The sequence below is a fragment of the Centruroides vittatus genome, unplaced genomic scaffold (assembly GCF_030686945.1).
Source record: "Centruroides vittatus isolate TY-2023 unplaced genomic scaffold, ASM3068694v2 contig_2190, whole genome shotgun sequence".
NCBI lineage: Eukaryota > Metazoa > Arthropoda > Arachnida > Scorpiones > Buthidae > Centruroides > Centruroides vittatus.
In genome coordinates this window covers 391,390-415,202 of record NW_027121367.1, presented here as the reverse complement: position 1 = coordinate 415,202, position 23,813 = coordinate 391,390, and the positions used below count along the sequence as shown (strand labels likewise).

Below are 23,813 nucleotides of genomic sequence, written 5' to 3'. Positions count from 1 at the left end.
AGTTTTCATTTAAAAAAATTATTACCGAGAAAACTTTTGAGAAACTTATATAAATATAACATTTTTTAACTATGAAATTTCAAGTCATCTCCAATTTCCATAAAATTCTTATAATAAAAGTATGAAAAACTTGCACCAGAAATGTTATTGAAAGAAAAGACGTAGATTGATTTATGGGTTGTTTACAGAACTAGGAGAAGTATCCAGTTATAAAATAATTCCCGACCGTATTTCAGATAAATGTAAAATTTATGAAAGAAAAAGTAAGATTTCACTATTATCTTCGCAAAACTTCTTAAAAAAGTAACAAAAATTTAAAGCAATACTTGTACATATTCTACTTGTAAAAAAAGTCTTTAAACAAATCTATAGAGTGATCTCTAAAGATAATTGCTTCTGATGTACAAAAGCTTCGACCAGTAACTTATCAGAAGTATACTCCATTGTTATTAAACTTACTTCTCATTGATAATATCGTAGTAGATTTTACAATAGTCAGATTAAAAACTTGCAATAAATCGCAAAATTTATTTTCGATGAATCATAAATATATACGTAGACATAATTATGCATTGTTGCATATTAAAATAAAATTTCATTCAATAAATATACTGTAAATGATATTCAATTCATGAAAACAAGTATTGCTGAAGGTTGATTGATATATCTTATAAACAGAAAAGAAAACTTGAATTCTAGATATAAATTATTAATGGAAAAATAACATTATTAATATTTATGGTACTTAATGCGATATGCTATGAGTAATTGCATGTTAAAGTATTTAAATAAATTACTTTAATGTATTAAGTTATATAATAATCTCTTACTATCATTACTATCATCAGAAGTTAAAAATAAGAAACATACAGATAATCCATACGAGATCATCGAAAACAGTTACAAATTCCATATATAATAATCTAATATGATTCGATTGTTAATTTACTATAAAATATTTATATAAAACTTAAAATCAAAACTATCAAATTTTCTTCTTTGAATAAAAAAACATTTTATTAAACACCACAAATCTACTTCAGTTCGTATTAAAGGAAGATAAAGTAACACATTATGAATTTTAATAGGCAATTTTCATGTTTGAAAATTTAAAAATACAGAATTGATTAAATATAAAACACAGCCAGATAGGTCATAAATCTAATATTTACAGTTGGACAAATCATTCTTCGAAAAACTGTTTGTATATCTTAAGTTTGCAAGTAAGCGTAAGAATTTCTTCATAAAATAATAATAATAACTAAATTTTTATTGATTTACAAAACTCATACAAATTTCATCTTGGAGCTCGTTTTCCATAGACTTTTTAAACTAACGAACAGGAAGAAATTCAACTAATTCTGTTACGAGAAAATTTTTTTCTTCGACACTTCTGTAATTGCATGAACTTAAAAAAAAAGTACTACTAACTGCGTAAATTCCTTCGAAATTAAGATATTTAATCGAATTAAACTCGAAAAAATGTTATACCGTAATTTATTTATAGAGTCGCACATAGTAAGTAACATAAACAATGATAAATTGAATAAAAATAAATAATTTAAATATATGTAATTTAACCCGGATAATACAGATATTAATAAATATAATTCAATATCTATGCAGAAATAAATGGAATTTATTGGTACACAAGTAGAATATATCAACATTTACTACTGTTACGTGTAGTAAGTAGACTAAATTAATGGTACTGTACTATATGAAACGCGGGAAATGAATGCTCCGTGGAAATTAATACCTATTCTATGAAAAGACAAAAGAAAAAAATAAATGATTAATTCTACAACAAAAATCGAATTTTTTTTCTTTTGTAGTTTATAGAACTGAATAAATTTTATTAAAATTAACGAAATTTTATAAAGTGCAGTTATTTTATTTATTTGATAAACAATAAAATCCCTGCAATAGAAGAGAAGAAAATAGAAGAAAATTCTATTTACTTCAAGAAGCATAATACAGAATTTTATAACGAAATTTATATCCGTCAGAGGCAAGTATTTATTCTTTAAATATCTAACAGCAACTTTTTTTTTAATTTTTATTACATTGTATTTATTTTTAAGACAACTTTAAATGGTATCGAAATGTATAAAATATTACAGATTACTCGAAATAAAATGTTTTCTTGCATGATTTTTGGTTTATGAAATTCTTTCAAGAATACATTTCTCATACAACAATTTGATAACAAAGCTACGATATTTCGGATTTTTTAAATCAACGAATAATTTTTTAATTAAGAAAATTATCTTAATCAACTCTAGTATAAAACAGTATCATATCACAGTTACAGAACCAAAACATTAACGTATTATCCATATCTGATATATGCAAATCGTGGGTCATTGATTATAAAAATTTTCTTTAAATTTAAAAAAAAAAAGTTTAAATATTCAGTAGCTGTTCGATTTTTTTTTCTTTTTTTTGTATTCCAAGAAAATTGTTATAATTATCGCCGATCGAAAATATGCAAGGTAATGCTAATATAATAATACACGAATATAGATTTAACATTACTTCGCATGTTTCACAATAGCTAGCTGTATGCTTGCATGTTAATGATAAAATGAAAATGCTGATCATTGTATGAGGCAGTTTCCCAAATAGATATCCGATAACGTAAATGATAAGTATTAAGCAAAAATAATGTGTTCAATTTTGGATCCATAAATAAATCAAATCCATGCAGAAATAATCGAAACTTTATAGTTATATAAATAAAACATACCAATACTAATTACTACACGTAATACTAGAAATAGTTAGACTTAATTTTACTAAATGAAATACAGGAAATGAATACTGACATTGCATATGACATTACCTTTTCCTACAATCGATATGCGAAGAAAGAAAATAAATTATTTGTTCTACAACAAAAAATGTAATTTTTCTGTTATAAAATAAATTCTTCATTTAATATGCTGTTTTCAGCACAGCAGTTTTTGTTTATTGCATGGAATTGGGAAAATTTAAAAGTTAGAACCCGTATCATGGTAACCTTTACTTTAAATACAGTCTGTCATCAAATTCTAAATTTACAGCTCTCAAGTCATAAACCACATCTTCAAAAAACTTTACAAATCTAAAATTACGGTAAAAACATGTAGTTAAATTGTTATGCGAAGTATATCCGACAGTTTATGGATTTCTTTATCATACTACTGAATCGAGAGATTAGGAGTTAAACTTATGTCGGAACAGAAATCTCTTTGATAATCTCTAAATATAAAGCGCAATTATCGTGTTAAGCAGAAATAAAAATTTTTGATATATCCTGGCACAAAAACACATGGATTATAGTATATCAAAATTATATGTAGATACACACACACGTAATTTTTAAGATAAAATATAAAAACTTCACACACACACACAAACTCCTCTATTAATTTTTGAAATACAGTTATAACAACATTCTATGGAGTAATCTTACATTGTATAGTTGCTATAATATCGCATTCTTTTTAGTTGTAAATTGATAAAAAGAACTGCTGTGAAAATTACAATTCAAGAAATAAATCAACAGTGCGTTAACGAATTTCCAGAATGATAAGATTTTATTAAACTACTGATCTCTTTCAAAGGTATTAACTAAAGAAGAAAAATTATATCATTGGAGATTAAAGACGGTTGGAAGAAAATTCAGCCAACTAAAATCAATACAAAAAAAATTCATTATAAATTTTTAATTAAATTATATTCTCTTAAGAGAAAATAAACCTAATACTTTTAATAAAAAGATCATCATTTTAATTAAAAGTCTCTCTTTTTTTTATATTAATAATAAATTCCCAATTTTAAGAATTAAGTTATTAATATATTTAATTTTTCAACTGAAACAAAATGAGCAAATAATAAAATAGTTACATGTCTTTATCTGAGAGTGTTATTTTTATGTAAATATGCAAACATGTAAACTTTTATTTATCCGGTATTTAATTTCAATAAAACTGTTTTTATAATTTGTTTAGATTACTTTAAATTGTCTTTAAATAATAAGTCTAACTAATTGAAATTGAATAACTTGTATGACAAGAGGAGAAAAGAATATTATTTTTAAACGTAAATAAACAACATAAAATAATTTATACCAGCATTTTAAATAAATTTGTCCATTTGATATAAAACTTTAAAAAAGATTGAAAAACAAACTAATTCCTTTAATTATCTCCATTTTTTCAAATTTTACAACTGGATTGTTTAATTTTATCGACATTCTTCTCTACTGAAAGTAATTTAAACGCTTAATATTACCTAGAAGAAAACATCTTTCGAGATATAAAGATAAAATGTTTCTAAATAAAAGCGAATAGAAATTTAAACAAAGTTTTCATTAGAAAAACCAGATATATATTATCTTCATCTTTATCCTTTTCTTCGTTACAATTGTATTGCCAATAACAAAACTTTTGGTAAAGAAAGTTCCATTCAACTAGAAAATTCTCATGGTTCGACTATAATTAGGCTATAAAATGCGAAAGACAGCGAATAAAATCTCTAAGTCATTCCGCTATTCTCAATATTTGCACTTGATTTAAAATTCTTTTTCGCAGACACGGAATTAAATAGAGACGATGAACATGTACTGATGAAGTATAAAGATACACGATCCAAAGTTACAACAATCAATAAAATCGAGAAATCTAATAAAGGATAAGAGGTCTTCGACTTAATGGAATATAATAAATTTATTAAAGCAAATCTTACTAAAGAGATTGCAATACATTATTATTATTCAGTTGACATTTGAATTATTAGGTTAAACGATAATATTAATAGAAGATTTTTTATTTTATTTTATAATAAGGACGAAAAATATTTAGTTTTCTTCCTTTTATTTATTCACTTTCATTCCATTTCAATCGTCTTTAAGTCGAATTATATTCTGGAGACATCCATCTCATACATTTCCTGACTACCTTATTTACACTTTGAAGAAAGAAAAATTTGAAATGCAAATGCACCTTTTTTTTCTTTTCTTTTCTTTTCTTTCTAATAAACGAAGATTTTGTAATTTTCTGTGAATTTAAAAATCGAATAACTCTACTAATCAAGAAAATTAGAAACGAGTGTGGCTCGAAGATAAAAACAGATGTGTATATATAAACGAATTTAAGAAAATTCGAAAAAGTTATTTCCTAAATCTTATTATCTCAGATTAATTTATTAGAAATTTTATAAAAAGTCTTGAACAATCAATTTTTAATATGTTAAATGTTAATTTTAAAACGATATTTGTTAAAGTTACATTTTTAACTGTAATAATAAACATTTATGGAAAAAATGTTGAATTTTTAAATTTTAGATAAAACTTTTAAGCTTATAAAATATTTATATCATGTCATTAAAGTTAAGTAAATGTTAAATACATAAATGAATATTTAATATTTATTTAGTTATTTTTCTAGTTTTTCTATTTAAATCAATAAATATTTATCTGAGAAACTGAAAAATTTACTAAAATAAAACTGATAGTATATAATGATATAAAATGTATTTACAAATACTGTACATTCATACATACAAGATTTACATTACACAGTATTAGTAATCTGAATCTGTTTAAACTTCAAATTTAGTATAACTTGCATTTTTCAATAGTCAATAGTCTAACAAAGATCCAATCATTTAATATGTATGCATTTTAAAATATTATGAAAATGCAACAGATGAAATTAATGAGTATTCAATAAGTAAATGATTTAAAAAAAAGATATGTATATAAATATAATATGAAGGTAGTCTATTAAATGCAGAAATTTAAAAACTAAAAGATAGTAACCTGTTAATATAATTTTAACTTTTCTCAATATTTAATTTTTTAAATAAATACTTAAGCATTTAACAATGATATTATCAGGTTTCTCTTATTTTATATAATATAAAGATAATTTATGATGTGAGAAATACTCATTTAACTGAAAAATATTTATGAACCAAAGAAAGTTTTGATACTTAATTAAATTGATGACTGTCGACTAGTACTGTATTTACAAAATTGTCAAATAAATAAAACTAAAACAAATATAAATTTAAGTCTGTAAACTTGTTATCGTTTTGTAGATTTAGATTATAAATTAACAACAAATGACTAAATGATACAAGAAACACAGACCTAATTTTACTAAAATTATACAAGTTTATATAAATTAAAATTTATGAAATATCTTTTTAATAATTTAAGTAAGTTAAGAAAAATCATCTGAATCTTAAAACCATGCGAAATTTAAATGGTCACAAATGTAAATTTTTTAATTAATTAATTTCATGTATCGAATATTTTTTCACACAAGTATTAAACTCTCTCTCTCTCTCTCTCACGATAAGCAATTATACGAAAGATAGAAAACAAATTTTTAAATAATTATATAATCCGGAATCAAATAGCAATTATTTTTCATTATTATTTTATTCTAATAACATTTCCATTCTTTAAAAATATTCGTGACTTTTCTTTCCCAGTCAATGATAATGATCATTTATTACGAAACGAAGGCATTCTCAACTATAAAATACTATAAAAATAAAGTAATTATAAAAAATTATAATCTTATATAAAGTGAAATAGAAATTTTCTGATGAAAAAAATGTAATCGGTATAAATCAGACTGATTACTTGCAACGTAAACAATTTCAAAATTGCAAAAACTTAATGGAAACAAGAGCTGGTAGGAAAAACTAGGATGGTGCTCACGTGTTCTTTTAATGAATTATACAAAAGACATAATCAAATATATTCCAGAATTTTATTTCATACATATAATATAAATTCAGCATTCCACAACATACACTTAAATGCATAGGCAGCCTGCTCTTTTGCATTTATGCACTCCAGCGACGAGAAATTCTACATTCGTTTGTTCGGAATTTCAAATAAAGTAAAAAAAATATATTTTATTTTACTTGTTTAGAAAGAAAATACCGAACACATTGAAAATGTGAGAACACAAACGCAGAGAGCATATATATAAGTGCCATCGAGTAAGTAACATTTATGTGAATGACCAAGTAAAACTTTAAACAATCGATATGAACAAAAATACGTTAGCAAATTATATTATTATGCGTATAAGGATGCTTATACAGAATCTACAAATAATTTATGTAGTTTGTTCACAACAACGAAAATAAGAATTTTAACCTACAATAAATGTAAGGAAACAATTCATACGTAAACAATCCTTCCTTATTCCTGCAGACTAATATAGCAACTACACGTAATACCAATACAATAGGTTTAATAAATTTTCCCACGAATGCTCCTAAATGTTATAAATGTTATTTTTAGTATGAATATAAAATATTTCTTTAAGAAACCCCCATCATTTATCATCTGTGAAAACTTTTAGAAATATTTTCAGTTTTATAAGGTATCAAATTTTGTAAACTGATAGAATTTATTAATTATCAATCATTCTTCAACTTTTTCTGCTATCAATGGAAGCTATTGAAATAAGTTAAAAGGACGTGACTTACCTCTTCTGACCGGCCAACAAACTACATATATAAAGCTGTTGAAGTTGAGCACTTGTAAGTTCACCAGCCATGATTATAAAAACCACCCCCATCCCACTCCATCGTAGACATAGACGGAAATAGGGTTCAGAATAACTGCAAACAGATGAATGCGATCAACAATAAATTTACAGACATATCGCAGCACGTGCGCCGGAAATTGCATCATTACGCCACGTGATCGTCCATAGCATCATTTTACAAGTTCACAATTCTTTCCTTGTGTGTCGAGTATTCCGGATCTCACTCTACCAACCCTGGTGACGTCACGCGGGCAGCACGTGGCCGACTGATGGCTAAAGGAGCTATCCCCTCTCTACTCTTCTCGGCAGAAACCAGCATAGTTACTGCGCATCTGGCGGATTGTCCGGAGCCTCGTTCTGGCCAACGCGTTCAAGGATAAACGGACAAAGGCTGTTCAATAGAGTGAAGGAGAAATCAATGGGGACAGACGGCGTCTAACACGCACACACGTGGCGACAGACGGACTCTACTACAGTCTGCATCTAGGGCAACCGCTTTACTTTACGCGAATGCGCGTTGGCCCGGACGACAACGGCAGAAACCAGTTGGAAAAACTCCCCGTACATCAATTAAACTCGAAAAAACTCTCTGGGACAGACAATCATCCGGTCCAAATAAGCGAAGCAAGCCGAGCATCGATAATGGTGCTTAGTTATTTGTGTCCTTGATAGCAGCGAATTACGCACTTGTACGTTCATTAGCGTTTAATGCTGTGACAAGATCTTTAAGCCCCGTCTAAGGTCAATCTCTGTAATGATTCTAGAAGACGTGTTCTTTCGAGGATTTCGGATTCTACTTCATTTATCTTTGACATCACCTTTAAGTTTAAACCGAAATGCTGTCACACACACCTGCTCACTTCCATCCGAAATGGAAGAAAATGTAATGTGCATTCAGATGAATATCGCCTTTTCTCCTCCGATTCCTCAATTCGATTGTTAGGGAGGAAAACAGTTCATTAGCCTTTTAAAAGAATTTAATTGAGCGAAAAATAGAAGAAATCTTATTAAATCTGATTAAAAAACGGGATTCAATAAAAATTACCAAACTTTCGTAGAGTCCAGGGGAAAAAATATATTGCACATATAAATGTAGAGATATTAAATATCGCTTCTGGATGACTCAATTTTGTTTTTAATTAAAACTTTTACACTGAAACATCTATCGTATGATCTCTAACGAAGAAATCTGAAATGCTTTAACCTGCACACCATAAATGAGCCGGATTTTGCAAAATGAAAAGATGTAAATTACATTATTTTTTAAAATGAAACTTTAATCAAGTAAGAATTTTTCAAATGCAACTGAACGTATTGTTTGTATTTAATTAAAGAAATTAATTTTTATGTAAATAAATTATGTGCCCGCACAGCAGAATTAATAAGTTTGCGCTTCCAGAAGTTTATGAACTAAAAACTTTAATGGACTACATCGAATCAAAATCCTTTCCAAATACTTTCTCCATTTTAAAAGAATTACAATTTTTTTTCTTTTACTTATTTTAGTTATAAAACAAGTAAAAAAGAGGAAAAAACTATAATTCTTTTAGAACAAAATATAAAAATTAAAAATTATATTTTCTTTGCTTTTTAATGCACGAACGTCATACCTAAAAGAGATAAAGTATATTTCTTATGAATATGTATACAAGTTTATAAAAAGTGCATCCTTCGTTTCCTAAGAAACGTATTAAATTGTTATTGTTAAATTATAATTCATTAAATTCATTTTAATTTAAATTAAATATATATAAAACTGCTTAAAATAAGCATATTCTTTACATATAACTTACATAATTGTAAAAACTCACTATAAATTATATTGATTTAAAAAAATTAAATTTGAATAAAAAATGTTTGACAATTTCAGCAAAGTTTTAAACAAATATTTGTTCGCAGGTTTAAATTTTTTACTAATAAACAAACGAACAAACAAAAACTAATTAAAAATAAAATCTTTATTTTAAATACTAAATCTTGTGTTTACTAATTTTCCAATAATTACATTAATTCAGACAGTCACAGAATTAGCTCCAAGTTAAAATTACTTTTACTAGAAAAAAAATATTGTGTAACGCAATAGATTTTATGCCTATAGTACAGTACATCCAGACAATAGTGTAGAGTATATTTAATTCCGAGTATAAGTGAACATAACGAAAACTGACAGATTTATAAAAGTAAAAATAAGATTAAACCGACATCACGTTCCTATAGAATGCTATTTGTATTCCGTTAGTGATGTCTAGGGACTTTAAACCGGATGGGTTTGCCCCAAACATATCTATATTATCGAAAATAACATCAACATCAGCAAAGCAATTCGGATGATACCCTATTTCTAATCTAACACTATCATCCGATTTCGGCTTTGGAATCGGATGGCTTTGTGGCAGGAAAAGAAAGGACAAGATCTAATTGCTAGCAATGATAAATGACCAATCGATAGAGTAGAACCGTTATATCATACTCTTGTTAATTATGAAATGTAAACAATCAAAATATCATATTTAAATTACCCTATTCTTTGTTTATTGCCTTATTAATCGTACACCTTCTCGTAAAATAAATTATTTGGAAACATCGCTGATTAAATAAATAAATCAAGAGTTTATCGAGATGTTTTTGCGTAATAAAAGTCTCTTTTCGAATTATTATTGAGAGTATTTAAAATGAAGATAGGAAAGTTTGATAATAAATTAACTCGCAACTCGCTTAAAAAATCGCTTTTTAATATTTAATCTAATTTGATATCATAATAAAAGTCTTGCAATCTTGAAAATGTTTATACGACATTTTCGGAGTGGGGAAAAAAAAACCCAAAGCGAGAGAAATTGCTTTAGAATTGTAAATATTGAATCGAATTCTAAAATCAACAAAATCCACTTAGCAATAAACGTAAAAAAAAGACATAAAAATGTATCCACGATTTACCTCTGCCATTACTTAATTTAAAGAATTTCTGATAGAAATTTATTTTAGAAAAGTTGACATGCTGTTCGTAGATTTGATGGAGTTTTATTAAAATTCAAATACTTTCATGTTTGTTTTCTATAAAAATGTTTAAGAATATAACACTTTTTCTACCCAGACAGAAAAGTATTTATTCGAAGTGTTATACCTCAGTATCTTTAATAAATGTAAAAATTACAAAAATTTCAATAAATTCTTACGAAAACACTGCAGATCTTGACATGTATTATGCTTACCGGGTATAAAATATATTACAGATATATTCATAGTAGGAAAAGAATTTTAAAAGTTAAAAACTTTATCCTAACATACCAAGTCTCTATGTACGAAGGATATATTCATATACGAAATCTGTACAAAACAGAAAGAAACCTTATTGCAACTTATCAGCATATTCTTAAAATTATTTTGTGCAAGGGAGTAATTTTTTTTTAAGTTTTAATTATTTTGCTTTAAGCAATTTCCTTAGAAAGCAATTGAAACAAACTCAATATGAACAGCAATTTTTTATAGCTTCCAGCAATATCATAAGAACGTCTACTTTAAAACTTTTAATTAACTGCTAACATATTGGGAAAACACACTGAAATAATTTTACTTCAAAAAAGACGAAATTAACTAAAACCAAAACCAATTTATTACTTTAATCGAAATTTCATCTTGTAATGACTCACATAACCACGAATAACCATTTTCAATCAATAGCGTGATGACTAATGTCTTATATTATTGTTAACATCAATGAGATTTGATACTGCAGTAACTTACACGTAATAAATATATAACACAGGATATATTCGCACATTTCCCGTCAAAGCAATCGAATTACACTCGGAAACCGTGTTATATTTTAGCATCGATCAAAATTATTTCACATCCTATCCGGACAACGAATATTTCGCGATTACTTAAATTGAAAATATATCGTTTTATATAATCAAAAAGAATAAAAACCAAAAAAGATCTACCAGGTGTTCCTCTCGAACGTCTCTAATTTTGTTGCTTTTAATTTTGGGAAATGAAACGTGAATATAGTATGATAGACAATGACAATAAAAAGTGCATCTCAAAAACTTAGTTACTACATTAAATAAGTATATTTCCACATGTGCTCATGACGTGGCATGCACTATATCCGGTCTTTTCTCGATTTTAGCCCAAGTCCGAGCAAGCATGTTAGGGGTCACGCTGTTAATGACATCCGCGATTCTTGTATGCGGGGCTGTCGTGTCTGGCATTTTTGTAGCATACATACGATCACTAAGAAAAAAGTTCAGAGATGATGTCAGATGATCGGAAGAACCAAGAAACTGAGCCCCAGCAATGTAGACGTGCAGTTGCATAGGCCTTTTCGAGCGTATGCACACGAAACTTGGAGTACTGACCAACATTCTCCAACACATTCTTTTCACATATCTGAATAAATGGATTTTACAAAACAGTTTAAAAGTGCGATCGTTCGAGGAGAACACCCTGTGTACTATAGTATATATTTAATTAATCTGTTTCTTCAAACTTAAGATAGACTTTTAAGAAGTTTCACTCCTAAAAGAAAGCAGCGCATTGTGAAGCGATTCGATTTTGATCGTGAAATTTCGTCCTCACGCACAATTGCGTTTAGAAAACCGTGCAGCGTTTCAATAATAAACTTTCAGCCTTCATTATGTCAATGAATAGCATCAAACAAGGAATTTCTCCATTGTTAAAATTTTTATTGCGATGCCAGTTGGTACTTAGAAAGTGTCAAAAAGTTTATTATCTACCTAATTCGTATGTGCATAATGAGAAACAACTTTACCTCTCGACGACATATAATTTATATTCCGTATAATGAGTATGCGAATTTTTATAATACTTGTATAGATAAAATTTCAGCTCCAAACTTTAAAAATCTCAGACGTAATTTAAAATTAAAATTGCGACTTTCTCTTAAAACTTTCATCGACTTCAAGCGATTTTTCCTCCTCTTAATAAACTTGTTCTAATTTACTTAATTTAGCAAGAAAATAACAAGTTTAGGTTTGTAAATAAAATACTAAAAATAAAAATTAATTTTAACAAAACCTAAATTTACAAGTAATTAGTAATTTTTTTTTAAAATAAAATTCTTTGCAAATACCTTACATTGTAGATTTGATGTTGCAGAATAAACGTGACCAATTACTTATGCTTAAAGAACCGTTATTTTTTTAAAAGTAAAAAGATTATTAAATAACTTAATGAGAAACTATAATTATTCATTTTTACATTTTTAATAAAGTGATAATATTCACAGCAAGAACATCTAGAATTAATCAGCTTTGAGAACGAGTGAATGATTAGAATTTCATTAAAAAATATATGTATATAAGTTGATTAAAGACATCAAAAATATCACTTTTACGGAATTTTTATAATTCGGAACTTAATTATTAAACTTTTCTTAATTTAATATTACACATTAATTTATTTTATTTTTAAAAAAATTCAGAGAATCGTTTTACACGTATTTAAAAAAGAATAATTAATTTAATTCCAGCTTTTATTAAACGAAAAAAAATCGATTTTATTTTATACTTTTAAAATATAAAAATAGCTCGAAATTGTTTTTGTATGTAGTATATAATCTATTCAATTGTATACGAAGCAAGACAATGTTCTTATTTCCTACTGCCATCTGTTGACACAAAAACACGGCACGCACAAAACAACTGAAAATTACTAGACAATTGCTCCTCCTAACTACATAAAATTTCAAAAGTAAAAAAATTAAAATAACAATAATCAATAGTTTATTATGAATTCTTTTTTCTAGTTTATTTTCTTTTAATTACGTATAGTTAAATTTATTTTGTTTGTCTGGCAGACGAGATAGAAGTGAATAGAAGTAATCATTATGTCAGCGAATTTCGAATGCCTTTACAGACACACACACACACGTAAAGATGCAATTTCAAGAGAAAGAGAAAACAGCACAATAGGGAATCATTACCAGCAAGAGAACTTATTGCATTCGTAACGATTCTATATTTAAAATGGGTCCAACCTACCGTATATATTGAATTTTCTACAACGAATTCATACAAAATTAAATTTAAATAAAATAACTATTAAAGAAAGATGGTATATCTCGATAATTATGACAACAGAACTCAGCGAATTAACGGTAATTAATTCAAAAATACAGTTTTTTTGAGGTTATTATATAATAAATGATTAAACAAACATGTAGAAATAATAAATATTCCCAAAGCGGCACGCACTTAATATCTGGCAACATCTCATACATTACACACACTCCTAAAAGAAATTTATCATTTAAAATTTATATCGAATGCATTAGAATTGCAGAACTTATTAAAATTTCCATTAAGTAAAATCTCAATAAGTTTATTTTAAAATATTCCTTGGCTGAAGTAAAACGATTCTTTCCCAGTTGATATCAATATAACGATTGAAACGAACATTAAGAATAAGATCTAGAAGTTAAGATTTTGCGTATTTCCATTATTTTCCCCGTTAACGAAATTTGTTTTATAAAAAGACTACCTTTTTTATCTATTTTAACTAGTAACCTACTTTAGAAAATTTAAATATTCGTTTAATAAACAATGCCAAAAACAATTCTTAAATTGACCGTGAAACAGAATCGATTCTACGTTAAAATTTCATTCAATAAAATTTAAACAATTTAAAAAATCATTATCAAATAAACGTATCATGTAATACTTTTTAATCACTATAATATATTTTTATATATAGAAATTAATGTAAAAAAAAATACAAACTACGATCTTTAATTAAATCTCGCGATGATCGATCCCCATTCGCTATTACTTTACGAAAAAGTTTTGAAATTGTTGACCTGAACTAATTTACGAATTTTCTAAACTAATCTATTTAATATGAATTATCTCGATTTAGCGTCATCGTTTGTTTCCCTGTGAAGTTGGCATTATATCGAGTGTGACGCTGAATCGAAGAACCTCAGATGATGAGAAATGTATATATGTAAATGGCCTGTATTCAGTACGTTTAAAAATCACGGAATTCGGTGATTTTCGAAAAATAAACATACATTTAGTAATTCACAGGTACTGTAGAAAATCCATTTACAGGCATTCACGAGCTGAAGACGCTACGTCGAGGTTTGACTGTATATAGAAAACTTGTTAGAAAGAATAAGGATAAAAGGGATGGACGAATATCCTGATAAACCCTTCGATTCGTAAAAATTCTCATTACAATCGATATTAAATTTTAAAATATCTACCGGGTTAGTTTAAAATTGTAGCCTTTATTTATAACTTCTCACTGTACCATTCCATTATCATTAAAATTTAGGCTATATGCGATTATTGAAAAATCACGAATAAATTAAAATGAACTTTGCGTACATCTACGAAGATTTTTTAACTCGATAATAATAATAAAAGAATACTGGAACACTTCATAAGAACGATCAATAATGACGAATAAATTCTATTGTTTCTCTAAACAATAGAACTTTTAATTTTTTTAACCCAAGCCGTCTCTTAATTCGTGATATCGTATTTTATTATTGATTGATACTCTTCGATTCTTACGAGATTAATGTAAGCCACAGTAAATTTCTCGCCATTCTAATAGAAAAAAAAACAGGCTTTTATATCGAGATTATTAGAAAATATGTAGTGTGAATAAGAATCTTATTTAAAGAAGGTGCGTGCAAAATCACGGAATTCAAAATGTGCAAAGCTTAATCTTTTGCATATAATATAGTGCTTTTCATATAGAAGTAAAATTCATTTTTTTTCCCCAGATTATATTTGGTGTGCGAGTATTTAAATACGGCCGCATTACATGAAAATATTTTATCTCTAAGTAAATAGAAAAATTTCATTTCCAGAAAAGTTTAATTCGATGAAACTACAATCGATATAAATAATTAATGAGAGCGCTTCTAATAAATTAAATTTAAATATGAAATTCTCGACTTTTCAAGCTATAATTCTGTTTACTTATGACTAAAGATTACAATTTTTCTGATGATTAAAGCAATTAATATTCTAAAATTAATATAAACAAACCTGTAGCGTTTGCTATTATTAAAACGTTTTTTTTTAGTATTATACACAATTTATTTTTAAAAGTGTAAAGTGAAAATTGGCCGCCCAAATTAATTAATATAAAACCTATGATAAAGCATTTATTTTCCGTAATTTATAAAACGTTTACGAGTACGAGTACAATATTTATGATCAAGTAAAATTTCTCTTTATCGAATATAAAAAAAGAAAAAAACACGAACTGTTTAAATAAATAAGTTTGGATTTTCAGTAAGTTTTTAAAAATCAAATAATGTAAGAGTAGGAAAAAAACTTAACGTAATATCCACACTGCTATAAACTTACTACAGAAACTCAAAGTTTAAGATCTAAACATTTAAATTACGATTTTTATTTATGTTTGAAGAATTGCCGAAATTAAATACAGATGAAAAATCTTTCTAGTATATTTTTTTCCTGAGTAAAACATCGGTACGTAGGAATATTTAATTCCAATATATAAAATTACCCTTAATTAAACAGGATTTATTACTTGAGTAACGATTTAAAGACTCAATTTTATCCATTGCAGATGGGACTGATCCGAAATGGGTTCATGCGCGGAATACATATAAAAATCGCCGAGTTAAATCTGAAATTATTAATATTCATATTAAGAGAAATTCGAACACAGTTAAATTGCTAATATGAACGTTAAACAATTGAAATCTATTTGTTCGATTCGGTAAAATTGCACAAATGTATTCTATACGCCGTGAATATTTTTCATTATTGAAAGATAAAGTAAGTTTGCAAAAGAATTTTATGAAAGGTGATTTTTATCGGATCACTTCCGAATTTAAAATGAGGGCATTCTCTAGTGTATCTGTATTTTTTTCGAGATAAAATGAAGAAGCATGTGTTTGGATTTGAAGCCAATAACACTCGAGGGATAACCGAATTCGGCAACTGCGCTTAAAGACAAGTACTGCTTATACCGATATCGATTTCTTACATTGGCTACCTGCAGAGCATTCATTGTCTCGGCCCGGATGTTCGATTAGATCACGTGCATTCTCTCTCTTCTCGGTAGCCCTGCTGGAGTTCCCTGCGATCCACGCTAACATCGATCTGCATAATCCAAAAAAATAACCTACTACTCATCACTATAAAAATGCTTGAAACCTTACTTTTTAGTTTATTCATTCTAGAAAATGTTCATTGCTCGTTTATTTCTTGAAATTAAAGAGAAAAACTTCGTATGAACTATTGTTACAAGTAATAGAGACTTTTCTTACGACTTTAGCTCCAACAAATTCAAATTTTTGGAGAATTTAGTCCAATTTATAAAACATTTTTTATATAACCAGTGAAAAATTCTTACAATAGAGATACTACAGAATTGATTTTTTCAGTAAAAAAATTTTTATTTTAGACGACAAACTATACTGTGCTCTACGCATTCATTGTTTTTACAATACAAACGTTAACGTTATCTAAATAAAATAATGAATCTACTTTGAACTAATAACAGAATAAAAGAATTTCTTAAGATTATAATTATTCTTAGAAAAAATAAAAAAATAAAAATGTTTATTCTTATCAAGCTGCTGCCAAGGAATAAAAGAAGTAACGAAACATTGTTACATACAAGGTTACATTAAACATCATGAGAATATCCTCTCAAATCAATTTCGAAATCGTTAGTGGTCATGATATGGTTACCCTCTTGACCTAATCAATGCCGTTACTTAAGCTTAACAACATTCCTGAACAATATTTACACTAAAATCAAATATTATCTAACTAAAGATGAATTCGGAAGCAAATGCTATACGATCATATAATCATTACCGCGCGAATTTATTAGTCAACTAAAATTTATTTTAAAATTATGAAATATAGGCCTATACAGTAAAACTTGTCCCAACCGAAACCCGAATAAAATGGAAAAAATTATTCGAAACGAAGCGATTTTTCTATGTTAAAAAAAAAACCTGTTCAAAACGAAAACCTTCCAACCAGAAAAAATTCGGTACCGTGCGATTCCAGTTTATATGGGCTTTACTGTATTTATAAAATTAACCATAAAAGAATATAAAAATTAAAAAATAATTATTTTATGCAATGAAAAAAGATGTAGCGAGTTGATTCAGTAAAGCTCGAACTATATAAACATTGTAGTGAACTAGAAAGACATTAATCTGTAATAAAGCCTGCTTTTATTAAAGTATATTCAAATCGAGATTTAAATCAGTTGAAGCAAATTCCACGTATAATAATCTTACTTTATGATTTTATGAGTATTACAATCCTCCAAATCCTATCCGTTCTCATAAGAATTTCAAAAATTTATTTTATTACTTCACTCGATATTAAAAATACAATTCAAAAATCGGAATGAAAATTATTCGAAGAAAATGCATTTGTAGTTTAAACAGCTTGACTGATTTTGTTTTTTTATTAATACCATCCTTCGGATTTCTGAAATTTTGAAAACAGAGTATATTAAAGGGTTAATGAATGTGCTGACAATAGGTCTCATGGCCTAGCAGCGGTAATAATTTTGCTAATTTTGAATGCTTCCTAATAAAAAAAAAAAAAAAATCTAATTATTAAATACGATGCTTTGTTAACATGGAACACACTGAACATGTTAATAAAGAATATCTGAAAAGAACATTTTCAGATAATTATTGAGGTTTACTACTTATAACTCAATATTTTAAAGTTCAGATACTACTAGAAGACGCCCACTGTTTACCAAAAGTCACGTTTTTATCAGTGGTGATACGCATTTTCATCAAAAAAAGGTGACAAGAACAGACTACGTGCACCCGCGGGAATTCGCCATTTTGAAAATGCCCCCTTTCATTTTTTTTCTATTTTACTATATTAGAAAGATGCAAGGAGCAACTGTGACCGACTAGGGACCCGCTGGTATACCCAGTAAAGAATTTCAAGCATCTGTTTCGAATACCTTCTAGACTTTCGAGTAGGTCCCTTTTCCGATCTATGATTAAATCCTAAACGGATTATACTTCGGCAATTTTATTAGGCCTATTCAATAAATATTCGACTTACTAATGCTTGTATCAAATAATCAGTTTTTTTTTTTTTGGTCACATTAGTTTAATTATAATTAAATTTAAATTAATAATTATCGTATTAACGTTCCGGTACAAGGAACTATTTATTTCATCAATTATCACCCACCCGATCCTCTAGCGCCATCTGTGTTTTAAAATTAAAATTAACAAAGAACTTAAAAATTTTCTCGTATCGATCCAGCAGTGTGTCAGTTAAAATATGGTACGAAATTTATAACAAATCACATCAAATGAACAAACATATTTAATGATATGTTACGAAAACAACGTTCACTTCTACAGAAATTTAATCAATTCTATTTAAAATTTGTGCCATGCTACCCGATGTTACAAGAAACAGAATTATTGCGCTCTTGCTAAGTATACTTAGGATGTAAATTTTGTTTTAAATTATAAACTGGATATAAGCGTTTGGATTTTATTGTATGAAACACGTAAATTTTGTAAAATGAAACAGTAAAATATTTAAAATCTATGAAATATCGAAGTTATATTTATCTATTTCTAATCTAATCCAATCTAATCTACGAGTATCATCAAATGAAGCAAGTAAGAGTGCACAAAATGACTATTTCGTTATCGATTATTGATCAATGACTAAAACTGATGCTCGAGATACAACTAATTCCGAATATTAACTTTAACACTAAGTCAATAATTGCTTTACTGAGTTATCCAATCGATCATTGATTTTATTGTTTACGGATTTATACACTTAACGACAGATTATCGTTTGTATCTATATAATTGAATTTTTTTTTTTTTTTAATTCTCGATCATCAATATTTCTAAAACGATCTTTTCTTCTATTAAATTATCTCAGAAAATACTTTTAAATCGATAATAATACTTTTATTTAATTTTCTACACACAAGTAGTATATTTATTCTAAGGTATTTCATGACATCTTATGCTTCGATTCGATCTCATAGAGCATATTATCTTTAAATACGTGAATCATAAATCCATATAAAACGAGACTATTTAGATATTTCTTAAAGACATATTTATAATTTTTAATACGACTTGAGAGAAAAGAAAAATTATAAAAATACAAAATGGTCATTTCAACAGTGTACAAATTCCAAGCATCTTAAAACAATAAAGGCTAATGTTTGGCTAAAAAATTCTTTTTAGCAAACGATAAAATATTCAGAAGATGGGACTATTTTTAATAAGTTACATAATTATTATTATTACTTATTTACTTTATTATACTTTAGGTTACTGAATAATTATTTACTTACTACAGAATGTATATAACTTCATTTGAGACTTTCAAATTTCACACATTTTAACCGGTTTTTTAGTAAAAAAAAAAAAGAAAAAAACACGCGAATGTTGAACATTAAACAAAATTATGTCAAGAAATATTCTCTTTAACATTCCTACTCGTCTTTTGCTAACATTTGTAGACGACTTCTCTAATATCTATCTTGATTACAGGAAAAATCCTAATGGCTCAGTATCTTGTAAAATAAAACAGTAACTGCTTCTCTTCGTGTGTAAAAATTAATCGTATTATATCATCCCCTAGACAATGTAAGTCCCGAGTGTCTAAGTAACCCTATTTTATGATAACTCATCTTATAAGAATTTGCACAGACGAAAAATCTTAAGTTTCGTTGATTGCTAAGATAGGAAATACCGTAAGGAACTGAAACATAAATACGGCCGATACAGATAACATTTGTAAATACTCAAACCTTTTCTACATCACGATAGCAATAAATATTCCGGTATTTACGATCCGAGCGCGTCATAAAAGTTGTAAAGAAATTATTATCCGAAATAAAAACAAAATTCTTTTGAACGTATAAAAAGAATTAGACACACCTTAGTTTTTTTTTTTTTTTTTATATGGAGAGACTAACGAACATTCTCTTCCTTTAACGATCCTTGTATCGCTTTATAACATCATTACACATTTCTTGTTCAACAAAGAATATTACTAAAAATTTGACTTTTATGAATTTACCCAATACACAAACTTCCACTTTTTAGTGACAAAAAAAAAAAAAGCAATAAATTCTCTTAGTCGCATAAAAATTTGTGATTACTGATATGCAATATCTTAATTATGAGTTTTAAAGTATTTATTATTTAATTTCTATAATATAAATGGTTTAATAGTTATATTTAAAATATTGTAATATTTCATAAAACTTGCATTAACAAAAATATGTTGGGGGAAAAAAGGAATGATTTAATGAACGGATTTTCGATGAAGGTGAATTAATAGAGAAATTGTTACTTTGAAAATAAAAAATAAATTAATCGCTCAAAATATTCCTTCTTTACACTTTGTCTTATTTTTCAATAAAAATGAGAGATATAACGAGAATATTTAAATAACTTATTGCTTTAAATTTATTTATTTATTGCGTATACAGAAGGAAATGTCGTAGGAGGATTGATATCCTCCCCGAAAATAACATCCATAACAAACGATTAAAATACAAATAAAAAAAGAGGATAACAATCAAAATACATGACAAAAAGTATACAAAATATACATAAATAAAAAATATTATTATAAATTATCCGTTTACAAATGCGTTTAAAATGGAGAAAATCTTCATGTAGAGATTGTTCCACACACCCATACTTCGAACAGGCCGGTAACAAAATGATATGAAGGAAATGGAAAGCCTAAAAGATGGGGTAAAAAAACAAGTTTAGTTACTGGCAGAACTCTTAGGCACAGCCAATCAGAACGAATGAAACCTTGGAATTATTTGTATAAAAGTAAACGGTCAAAGTATTTAATACGCTCGGTAAAACTGGGAATTCCAATCTGGACCTGGCACCAAATATAAAAATAAATTCTTGATAAGTTGAACATTTTTTTTTTTTTTCGTTTATTGTCATTAATTGTAGTTATTAAGTAAAACGTTTGTTTAATCTTTAGTGTAAAAGAATATATTCCGATTTACATATAAATGACTGCTGTATAATAAAATTTTAAAACGAATTTTTATTTAATTCGATATATACATTTTCAATTGAAGAAGAGCATCGATGTAAATCAATACTATGTACTGTATTGTACTTGGAGAGTTTTTTAGGGCACGCAATACACGGTAATAACGATGCTTTCATCGTAGAAATATCAATTACTCAATGTCATCATTTAACAATAGAGAAAGTATAGTTTTCGTCTACTATCTCTGTTTTCTACCTCTGAATTATTATGTTTTCATTATCGACTAACATAAAATTTTCGTTTCTTTTTACTTTACTATTACTCAATATATATACATTCACTTTTTAGATATATTAACTACAAATATTCGTAGTTTACATTGAGTAAAAATCTTCCAATACTGGAATACAAAAATCTATCATGGACGTTTCTTCTTAGTAAACCATCAAAACTCGGTACTTGACCGACACTACCAAAGAACCACACTAGATTTATAACGTTTTTAATTTGGCCTTTTAATGAAATTTTAAATTTAAATATGGATCAATACACGGGTAAGAAATAGTAAAAATTACACAATTTCCTACTAAATATTTGTACGTCAGTTTGTCTTTCGACACGATTAATTCGTAAAGAATATACAGATTTTAAATTATTATTTCGATACAAATAATACAACGAAACATGTTACCTTACAGAGTATAATTCGGAAGTAAATAAATACGAAATTAGAAAATGAACATGTATATAAAAATAAAAAGGAATACTTATCACCAATATATGTTAATGTTAAATGCTCTTGTAAATTATGTATATTGAAGAAAATGTCCTTCACGAATTCACAGAAAGTTCACGCCTATATCACATTTTTGTTTAGCAGCCATGTATTGTTGTTTGATGCAGGATGTAGCTTGTTAAAATAATTTTCTAATCGTACAATCGTGTCTATTCTATTCAACAAAACGACGTTTATAAATTTTCATAATTCTTAATATTAGATTAAAATTTTCATAACATATACAACAACATAATATATTGAATTAATATCATTTTTAAATAATTTCATTTATTTACTCCAAACAAAATATAGAAAAAAATAATCTTTTTATTTACGATAAAATTTTGTTCAGCCTCGATAGTCTCTGTTTTTGTATTTTAAATAATGGATTGAAAGGAATTAATTAAATCTAAAAATCAACTTCATTTTAGTAACAAATTTGTTCTTGAAAAAATGTGCTACAGGTCAATCTCATTAATAAAACACGCAAAGTAATTTACAAAAATCCGACGTTGACTTGAATTATGCAGATAGCTTGCAAATTTTATAAACAAACAAAGAAAAATTTTACTTGTTTAGCTTTAAACTTTGTTATACAAGTCAACTGTTGTTTCTTAATGACGCAGCTAATTACTGATCAAAAATTCATATTATTTTTTTAAGATAATCTGTAACGTGTCATAAATCATACAATATAGCCCAGTTTTACGTTTTATGAACGAGTTTTACACGTAACTCTTTTTAATAAAATTATTTATAAATTAAAAATTGAAATTATTATACATACGTACAGTACAGTACATACTATTATATATATATTTTAGTTTCAAGATTAAGTTTAATTGAAAATTATTATATTCAATTTTAAAAATTCTCACATGAACATTATATTATATAACAATTACATAGTTACAAGAAAATCTGAATCCAAACTGTAAGAAAATAAAAAAAATAAATAAAAAAATCAAATTTTTTAAGCAAAGACAGGATTTTCTGACAGAAAAATTTTATTCCGGATTTTTACTATTTTATATTTTTATTTCGGAAATCTGAAACTTATTAAATGTACAGTACATTTGTGAATTTTTATTTTCGAAATGCAAAAATCATAATTTCGATGCTATTAAAACATATTCCTGCTAATAAAAAATGGGAGATAATTTGATGAACATTAATATCATATTTAAAAATGCAATATTCGCATTAAAAAAAATGTTTATCGATTACCAATATCCATACGATATAAATTTTTATCAAAGAGAAATATTTTATTCTTAATCTGTTTCAGTATCTTTATCGATTGAAATACTAAACAATTTTTAAGCCTCCTTTAGACAGTAGTCTGCAACATTTGTACTGAATCTATTCTAAGAAGAAATATTTCGTTAATGGTCAAAATTACTAACATTTTAATAAATCATTTATTATGACAAAAATAATTTTATTTCTTAAAAGCTA

At 26.8% G+C, this 23,813-nt stretch overlaps 2 protein-coding genes across 6 annotated transcripts in view; one reads left to right on the top strand and one right to left on the bottom strand.

Annotated features, from left to right (window-relative positions):
• LOC136970811 (uncharacterized) overlaps window positions 1-23,813 on the top strand; it is a 424,253-nt gene that overhangs the window by 54,911 nt on the left and 345,529 nt on the right. The window lies entirely within an intron of this gene.
• LOC136970808 (homer protein homolog 2-like) overlaps window positions 1-23,813 on the bottom strand; it is a 248,638-nt gene that overhangs the window by 196,112 nt on the left and 28,713 nt on the right. Inside the window, exon 1 of one of the 5 annotated variants that reach the window (XM_067265278.1) lies at window positions 7,501-8,409. The exons of 2 other annotated variants lie outside the window; for them this stretch is intronic. In XM_067265278.1, coding sequence (XP_067121379.1) covers window positions 7,501-7,592 — 92 coding nt within the window. In that variant the 5' untranslated portion in view covers window positions 7,593-8,409. Of the gene's footprint in view, window positions 1-7,500; window positions 8,410-23,813 lie in introns of those variants that run through there. 2 more of the 5 variants (XM_067265272.1, XM_067265276.1) reach the window with 2 other exon arrangements.